The following is a 10000-nucleotide window of genomic DNA, read 5'->3' as shown; positions in this document are numbered from 1 at the left end:
AGTCCAAGTTCACTCCAAGAGGTGCTTGAAAGAGTAATTACCAGACTCTTTTCCATTTTGGATGAGCAATAAAACTAAATCTGCGTGAGTTTTTGCCAGTTGTGTGCAAGGGTTGCATTTGTCATCAGTGCTTTTATAGAAATTAGGTCATTATGAAACCACAAAGCTGTCTATGTGTGTGTGTGTGTGTGTGTGTGTGTGTGTGTGTGTGTGTGTGTGTGTGTGTGTGTGTGTGTGTGTGTGTGTGTGTGTGCGTGCATGTGTGTGTGCATGGGTGTGGTCGATCGGGGGTGACGTATAATGAATGGCGTTAAGAAAGTTACAGATGAGACCCCTTCTGTGTGCCATGAAAAAAGTGGATTTGATGTTGTCAATGTTTTGAACATTGGTCTGGCTTTATTAATAATGAGGACAAATACTGAAGCAATAATGAATTAGAACTGAGGAGACACACACACAAACACACACAAGGGTGCCGACACAAATGAATACATGGATACATTGACAAACACACACTACTATGTACACAAATCTAGATAGACAAACAGAAACATGAACGCATAAACTACCTATTCAAACACACCCGCACTGTTCACACATATGAATACAGAAGTAAATAGAAATATTAACCTATTAACCTTCCTTCATAACAAACTCTTTCTCTTTCTCTGAATTTACCTTTTCATATGAAAGTCTAGCCCTTTCTCTATCTCTATCTCTGATGAGCAACTTCATAAGAGACAGACTTCTGGCACTACGAACGTCCTCAGCTCAGCAAGATCACACACACACACACACACACACACACACACACACACACACACACACACACACACACACACACACACACACACACACACACACACACACACACACTGTTGCGGGAAAACATGCAATTGGAAAACACCATACATACACTGTATATACTTTTTTCATTAATACACAGGATCAGATGTTATAATCCCTTGTGCCAAGGAAAACACATATTCAGAAGCCCCTGCCCAAACCAACCTTACAAGCACGCTGGCAACTAAGCTACCAACCAATGGTGAAAAACACAAGACAAATGGCCCATCTAACAGCAGTATGCAGTATTCAGCATATCATTGGGGTTATCAAGTGGGCTACATACATTGACACAGAATAAAAATTCCCATTCACTAATAAAAGATGTCTAAACTCTAAAAATGTTCTGAAGCTCAGTCTCACTCTGAATTTTATTGCGAGTCAATTTGCTAAGGGCTATTTCATTTTCCTAACCACTCAGGTTGTTATTGTGCTTTGTTTAGCTCATTTAATGTGCCGCAGTACTGCTTTGGGCTGCTCTGAAACACCATGTATCATAAGTTCATCATCCCTCCGAATCAAACCAAGCAGGTACAGGAATGATTTAGCGAAGGGACGCCCAAGCTTCGAGCGGCCCGGAGAAGTTAAACAAAGAGATATTGGATTTCCTGATTGACGACTTCTCCCCCAGGAGCACAGTTGGCTGAACACGTTGGCAAGGTGAGATACATAAGTGCTAGAGAATGTGTTTTTTTGCTTATCAACAGGATTCTTAATGTTGCCAAAGACAATGAGCAATAGAGGGGGAGGAGGGGGGGGGGTGCCTTCAAAGAGGAGGTGTGAATTCTGCTCAAGAGGAACAAGCAAGAAAGGACTGAGGCCATGTTCACACCTACGAAAACTTACATTTTCTCCCCCCCTGTTTTCCTTGCCAGCGTGGCAGGAAGGGTGGGACCTGGTTTCAAAACAGTGCGTTTTGCAGGCACCGAAAACTCTGTGTCCTTCTGGACGGTCGTCACAAACGTGCAACACCGCGTTTTTTACACAAAAATCGTAGCCGTGTGGACAGGGCCTGAGAATCCTGTACACATCCTGTACAGGATGTGTGGGATGCTGAGGGACCAGCTGCTGATGGGGTCGTGTTGTCCAGTAGCAACTGGTTTAAAGTAAGCTTCCCAGTACAGATGAGACAGACCTTGAGCTACAACCACCAAGTTTGAAGGCGTTCTCTGTGCATTGATTTGGACACAATTGTGCAATCGCTCTACAGCGTCCAAGCCACGATACCTGGGCAATTTTCTCATCCAGAATAAGCACAATGCAAAGCACGTTCATCTCCAACTAATCGCAAACTCTGAGTTAGGATTCCCAACACAGTAGCGCCGGCACTGAACCACAGTATGTCTGCCATACATGTCAAGCTGTACACAAATAAGAAAAAAAAACAGAACAACCTCTGTTAATCCCTGTGAGAATTACAATCAGAAGAGGAGATTGTTCTGTTTGGCTCTACTGTAGACACAGCTGTTTAGAACGACGTGGCTATTAACAACGCAAAAGTGGGAAGAAAAGAGATGGCGGGAAAAAGATGAGGGAAAGATTGAAAGGAAAGGAGTGGGAAGAGACGTGACAGAGAGGAGGCCACGGGCCCTTCAAAGGGGAAGAGGAGGCGGGGAGGATTTACATAACAAAGAAAGCCCTCTGATCAGGGACAGACACGCTGTAATAGAGACCCAGAAGAACACGCGCACGACACATAAAAGACTGCAGACCGACAGAGAAACAGAGGGAGAGAAAGACAGAGTGACAGAACGAGAGGGCAGGAGAGAGTGAGAGAGAGACGGTGTGGGATAGAGAGAGAGCGAGAGAGAGAGAGAGAGAGAGAGAGAGAGAGAGAGAGAGAGAGAGAGAGAGAGAGAGAGAGAGAGAGAGAGAGAGAGAGAGAGAGAGAGAGAGAGAGAGAGCAAGAGAGAGATTAAGAGAGAAATACGACAGGTGAGAGGAGGCCCAGGGGAGGAGATGCAGAGGAATATCCCCACACATTTGTAGATTCCTCCTCTGCACATTTGTTAAGCTCATTGCACACACACGCACACCCACACATAATTTTCCTTTTATTGTACACACTGTATGGAGGTTATATACACACACACACACACACACACACACACACACACACACACACACACACACAGATCACATTCATTTTATTGTACACGGTTATACACATGCACACAGACTTAGATCATATTCATTTTATTGTAGACACTGCATGGAGGTTATACACACAAGTGGCGGATTCAGAATGTAATTTATGGGTGGGCCTAGGAATATTTGGATGGGCCTAGGTCTTTTTTAAAGCTTAAACAAACACGTATACATATATAGGCCTATATAAAATAACTAAGGTGCACGAAACTGCCATCCACTGTCGGCGCCGACCATTGCCGTGATACCGTGATGTTACGTAACAGGACTAATGAGCACGAGAGGAGTTTCTGAATATTATTCATTTTTAGTAGCTACTGTAAATATTTAAAATTCAAAATGTATTCAAGAAAATACATATACTGTATGAGAAAAGACAATTAAACATTAAAAAGATCTATATATATTTTATTATTTATTTATTTTTCTTCCATGAATCTGATTGGGTGGGCCCCCTGTCAATCTGAGTGTGCCTGTACCACCCAGGCCCGCCCATAGATCCGGCCCTGATCACACACACACACACACACACACACACACACACACACACACACACACACACACACACACACACACACACACACACACACACACACACACACACACACACACACACACACACACACACACACACACACACTGGCACCTTGTATATGCCCTGGTCACAGCCGTTGTAGGTGCTCTCCATGGTGTAGCTCCTGAGGACCCCCATCTCCCTCCACACCACCACCCGGGCTGTAGCGGAGCGCGACTTCTCCACCTGCACCGCCACACATCCCACACACAGCAAACACACACTTACTCCATGTTAAACAGTGGCTTTGTATCTCGTTTGCATCCATTCATGCATTCATTCATTCACACATCCATTCATAATTACCAGATAGTTACAGCTGTTAAAGGAGAAGGCTGGAGCGATCCGATCCAAGGTCTTAGGGATTGTCTGGGTCAAAATAATAACAACAACAAGTGTATAAAAGAATGAGAGAGCAATAGAGACAGAGGAAGAAAGAGCGTACATGCACTATTTATGTAAATGTCCATGCACTCAAGTGCTTATTTATAGTATCTAGTAGCTCTAGTATGTAGGTTGTTGTCCATGCTCCCGTGTGTGTGTATGTGTCCATGCTCCCGTGTGTGTGTATGTGTCCATGCTCCCGTGTGTGTGTATGTGTCCATGCTCCCATGTGTGTGTGTATGTGTCCATGCTCCCGTGTGTGTGTATGTGTCCATGCTCCCGTGTGTGTGTATGTGTCCATGCTCCCATGTGTGTGTGTATGTGTCCATGCTCCCATGTGTGTGTGTATGTGTCCATGCTCCCACGTGTGTATGTGTCCATGCGCATGTGTGTGTGTGTATGTGTCCATGCTCCCGTGTGTGTGTATGTGTCCATGCTCCCGTGTGTGTGTATGTGTCCATGCTCCCGTGTGTGTGTATGTGTCCATGCTCCCGTGTGTGTGTATGTGTCCATGCTCCCGTGTGTGTGTATGTGTCCATGCTCCCATGTGTGTATGTGTCCATGCGCATGTGTGTGTGTATGTGTCCATGCCCCCTTGTGTGTGTATGTGTCCATGCTCCCATGTGTGTATGTGTCCATGCGCATGTGTGTGTGTGTATGTGTCCATGCTCCCGTGTGTGTGTATGTGTCCATGCTCCCATGTGTGTGTGTATGTGTCCATGCTCCCACGTGTGTATGTGTCCATGCGCATGTGTGTGTGTGTATGTGTCCATGCTCCCGTGTGTGTGTATGTGTCCATGCTCCCGTGTGTGTGTATGTGTCCATGCTCCCGTGTGTGTGTATGTGTCCATGCTCCCGTGTGTGTGTATGTGTCCATGCTCCCATGTGTGTATGTGTCCATGTGCATGTGTGTGTGTATGTGTCCATGCTCCCATGTGTGTATGTGTCCATGCGCATGTGTGTGTGTATGTGTCCATGCCCCCTTGTGTGTGTATGTGTCCATGCTCCCATGTGTGTGTATGTGTCCATGTGCATGTGTGTGTATGTATGTGTCCATGCTCCCTTGTGTATGTATGTGCCCATGCTCCCATGTGTGTATGTGTCCATGCCCCCGTGTGTGTATGTGTCCATGCCCCTGTGTGTGTGTGTGTGTGTGTGTGTGTGTGTGTGTGTGTGTGTGTGTGTGTGTGTGTGTCGGTCTGATGCGGCCCTCACCCTGTATCCAGGGTCTTCCTTTAGGCCAACGGTGTCCACGGCGGAGCCCGACTGCCATAGTGTCTCCTTGACACTGCAGCCATACAGGAAGACGTTCTTCTTCCTAGAATGACCATGGTAGTCACAGAACACCTGGCCGAGAGACACAGAGAGAATGACCACAGAACATGAGAAAGATGAAGAAAGAGAGGGAGATAGAGAGAGAGAGAGGGATGGAGAGATAGAGAGAGAGAGAGAGAGAGAGAGACGCAGACAGACCATGAGAAAGAGAGAGATAAATAGAAAGGGAGAGATAGAAAGAGAGAACATTAAAAGGAAGTTGTGAAGTTTTAAACTTTAGAACACTAGAAGAAGGATTTTATTTAGCATGTGGAAATAAAGGTCATTTAAAAGGGCCTTAAATAGCTCTTGATTAGAAATGAATGAGGAGATCCAGTATCAGTAATCAAGTGCTAAACAAGTTGATCAGCAACGCAGATTGGCCCATTGTAAATTTGCATTGGCAGTTTGGAAGTATCCTGTATAAATCAATTATAATTTTTTCACCTGCCAGTTAAATAGTTTCTGATATTAAAATAAGGGTATGCTTCAGTCTGCAGATTGTATGCTACTTAGACGTGAGGAATTCCCTCTGGGAACAAGGTTTAATTGGACAGAATAAACTATAATTTTTATCTATTCTTTGTTCACCACCACTTTGAAATATAGTAATCTTTTTTGACTTTCAAACACCACAACACCTCTTCGCATTGTTGTCACGTCTCATCACTGTCCAATTTAGCTGACATTCACGTCCACTAACGGCACCTTCTCGGGGAAAGAACAGCGAGAGAACGCATCACAGTCTGCAGCAAAGTTAGAATAATATGGATTCTCCATGCAAACACAGGGCTGGCTTATATAAGCGCCTAATGAGCATAAGTGGGGTGGAGATATTATGAACAGCGAGGTATGGTGCTGTTGAGAATGCACCGCAGGAGTCTACCTGACAGACTCTCTACCTGTTTTATTTATCCTATCACATCTCGGGGACTGGAGAAAAGAACAGCAACCGCCATATGTGTGTGTGTGTGTGTGTGTGTGTGTGTGTGTGTGTGTGTGTGTGTGTGTGTGTGTGTGTGTGTGTGTGTGTGTGTGCCTGTGTATGTGTGTGTGTGTGTGTGTGTGTTTTCTTCCAATCCTTCCACTCTCAGTGGAAGGATTTGAAGGCGGTGACATAGACACACACACAAACACACACACACATACACACACACACACACACACACACTCACACACAAACACACACGCACACCACAATGTCAGAGTGACAAAGTAAATTGGTGTGTTTGGATGTGTGTGTGTGTGTGTGTGTGTGTGTGTGTGTGTGTGTGTGTGTGTGTGTGTGTGTGTGTGTGTTTGTATGCGTGCGTGTGTGTACGTGTGTGTGCGTGCGTGTGTGTGCGTTTGTGTGTGTGAGGATGTGAGGCATTCTCCCACGTTGTGGGAACAAAAAGTCAAATCAAACCCAGGCATGCTGCTGATGTTAGACATGAGTGCTTGATAGTTTCTTCCGAGAGTCTATACGGAAGGAGTTTGGAGTAACTGAATACATGAACCCCGGATGAAAAGCTGCAAAAAATAAAGCCACTGTTCAACTCTGGGGTGGCAGTAGCTCAGAAGGTAGAGCGGGTAGGCTGGTAACCGCAAGGTTGCTAGTTTTGTCCCTGCCTCCTAGAGTGTCGAGGTGTCCCTGAGCAAGACACCTCACCCTAACTGCTCCCGATGAGCTGGCTGTCGCCTTGCATGGTTGACTCCGCCGTCAGTGTGTGAATGTGTACATGAATGGGTGAATGAATGAATGGGCAATATTGTAAAGCACTTTGGATAAAAGCGCTTTATAAATGCAGTCCATTTACCATTTACTGTTCACATCTTGCCTTTGAACAATTAAATGAGCAATTGAGATGGAAATTCTTAACCAGTGTTTCTTTTCAAGCTTCATTAGGTTAAGGCTTCACACTCACAAAACATACACACATACACCCACACACACACTCACACACATGCATGATCACACTGACACACACACACACACACACACACACACGCATGATCATACACACACAAGCTTGTGTGTTTGCCTGCGCTAACGTACGTATAACGAGTAGCTTTGCGTGTGGCTTATGAACAGGTATTGTTGTGACGGATCATTTGAATAATCATCCATTAACCTAGCTGATAATTAGGCCTCTGTTGATTTCAATATCGCAGCTGGCATGACATTTTGGGGGGGACACGGGAAACAAGGTCAGAGTAAGCCTGTAATTATTTAATAAGAAAGAATGATCCATGAACAAACAAACGAAAGAGAAAGGAGAGAAAGACGAAAAACACAAACGATAGAAGCATGCATTACAAAGAAAGAAAAAAGAACGAGAGAAGGGAAGACAAGAAAGAGAGGGGAAAAGAAAGGAAACCCATTTGGGCTTACGAGTGGCGTGCGTCCGATACTGTTGAGGTAGTAGAGCAGGCCCTTGGCGTGGTAGATTGTGGGGCTGAGCACTGGGCTGGGCTTGCTCCACTGGCGGTTCAGGTCCTCCCCGTTGAGCGCACAGCGGTACCTGGGGGGGGGGGGGGGGGGGGGGGGTAGAGAGAGAGAGAGAGAGAGGGGGAGAGAGAGGGAGAGGGAGAGAAAGAGAAAGAGAGCGGGAGATAGAGAGAGAGGAAGAGGGAGAGAGAGAGAGGGATAGAGAGAGAGAAAGAGAAAGAGAGAGAGAGAGGGAGATACATAGGGACAGAATTAGAGAAAAGGAGAGAGGGAGGGAAATAGTGAAGGAAGAAAAGATAGTGAGTCAATTAAATAATTTAAAAAGAGAGAGAGAGAGAGAGAGAGAAGGATAGAGAGAGAGGGGGAGAGGGGGAAAGAAGGAGGAAGGTCCCCCACAGAAGGGAGGGGTGTACGAAGAAATCTACAAAGAGAGGTGGAGGGGCTGTAGAGGAACAGAGGGAGATACAGTAGTGGAGGAAGAGATAGGAGGAGGAGAGACGGCAAGCTAGGAAGAGATACAATCTTCCCAGAGATACAATCTTCCCACTTGTGTAGTGGGAATGGGTGCAGCGGATGGTTTGTACACACCAGCCCTGATGTTACACAGCCCAACACTACACAATGTACAAGACATTTCACCAATTTATAAATGCATTGGAACACCTTGGAAATCATTCAGGAGGATTTTTCTGATTTCTGTCCATACATTTTGCCCAATTTCCTCTGGAAAATCGTTCCCACTATACTCAAAGTGCGGGGACAGAATACATTTCCAGGAAACAGGAGTGTTCCAGGAGATGGCTACTTATGGCTGAGATGGCTCCACATTATAGCACATCTCTACTTTGTTTGGTCCCTGTGATCGTTCCTCCTCACTCACTCCCTCACTCATTGTGAGTTATGAGGGACAATCAATGTTACGTTTGCACGCAGTATTCTGCTCTCATATGAAGCCTTCAAGACTCACTTAAGTAAAATCTAGTACAATCCATGGTTACATACTTAAACTAAGATAAACTACTCTAATCTATTGCACCGTAAGTAATATCAGTAAAACTGGCAGAGAAAAAAGTTGTTAGACGGCTTATGTAAAACTAAAACATTGCCGGATAGCTGTTAGCAAGTAGAGTGTCACTGGTCTTTGTAGTGTTTTACGTGAGGCAGAGCAGGACTTGTCAGTTTAAAGAGGGAAACTAATGGTTCTAATACTGGGAGCAGCCCTGATGCCTGATTGTTTGACTTGGGTATTAAAGATCAAGGGTTTTAAACACTCTCCGTTGGCAGCCAACCCAATCAAACGAACCCAGGCAGCAAACAATCACAACGCTCATCCATATTCATAAGTACACCGCGTTATTGCTACTCAATTCAACTCAAAGACGCGTAGACGCACGCGCACACATACGCACATACGCTGAAACCCAAGAGACACGCCCATCTCAGATGCACACGCACGTTTACTACAACGGTGTTGTCAAGAGCACGTGCGCTTTGAACAGACAAAGACGAGCTTTGACCTGCTTACTCATGCAGTGAGGGCACACTAACACTGACACACACACACACACACACGGCCCCCACACTCACACACACAACGTGTACAAGCACATGAGTGGCAGACAGGAATAAAGTGGCTCTCATTTACAAAGGCACAGGCTTAATAAGGATGCAAAGTTCACCAAAAATGAGCAGGAAGCAGAGGAAGATGTGTGCTGAGGTCGCTATCGATCGAGAAATATAGCCTTGGAGTGCTTTTTGAAATGGAAATGAAAAATTTGAATACAACAACAAAGGAAAACAAACCAATACCCCACATTGTTTAGACATGCAGCTGACGGGTTGTGTATTTCAAATGTGAAAGTAAACGTCCCTGACTAGATTCAATTTACACATTACGGTTTCACACTTAAAATCATTCTGTGTTTAAAAACGTTGTAATCATGCCCGTAGATTAAGATGTTTAATATTTACTTCAAATCTTGAGGCCCTTGTGAGCATCAGTGTTAGAATATAAATGGGATTTTTGTGTGTACTGCCTGACGCAACATTTGCCATTTGTCTTTCCTGTATGCACCTAGCCTGTCAAATGATGATTGCATTTTGAGTAGGTGTGTGTGTGTGTGTGTGTACATGCGTGTGTGTGTGTGTGTGTGTGTTTGAGTGTGAGTGTGAATGTGAGTGTGTGTATGTGTGTTTGTGTGTTTTTGTGCATGCAAACGTGCATTTGTGTGCATGTGTGTGTTGGAAAGACTATATATTGAGAGCTTGTCATATATTGTCAGGACAAAGACATTTCTCTTGTG

The 10000-nt window shown here is 45.0% G+C and overlaps 1 protein-coding gene across 4 annotated transcripts in view; it reads right to left on the bottom strand.

The window, feature by feature from the left end:
* agbl1 (AGBL carboxypeptidase 1) overlaps positions 1–10000 on the bottom strand; it is a 103044-nt gene that overhangs the window by 21782 nt on the left and 71262 nt on the right. For all 4 annotated transcript variants that reach the window (XM_084477082.1, XM_084477083.1, XM_084477084.1 and 1 more), the window contains 4 exons: positions 7641–7770; positions 5168–5299; positions 3875–3937; positions 3641–3754 (listed from right to left, as the gene is read on the bottom strand). In XM_084477082.1, coding sequence (XP_084333208.1) covers positions 3641–3754; positions 3875–3937; positions 5168–5299; positions 7641–7770 — 439 coding nt within the window. The remainder of the gene's footprint in view (positions 1–3640; positions 3755–3874; positions 3938–5167; positions 5300–7640; positions 7771–10000) is intronic.

This window comes from Micromesistius poutassou, assembly GCF_964030765.1.
Source record: "Micromesistius poutassou genome assembly, chromosome: 13".
NCBI classification, from domain to species: domain Eukaryota; kingdom Metazoa; phylum Chordata; class Actinopteri; order Gadiformes; family Gadidae; genus Micromesistius; species Micromesistius poutassou.
Note: the sequence above shows the minus strand (reverse complement) of the source record. Positions and strands in the feature narration are given on the sequence as shown.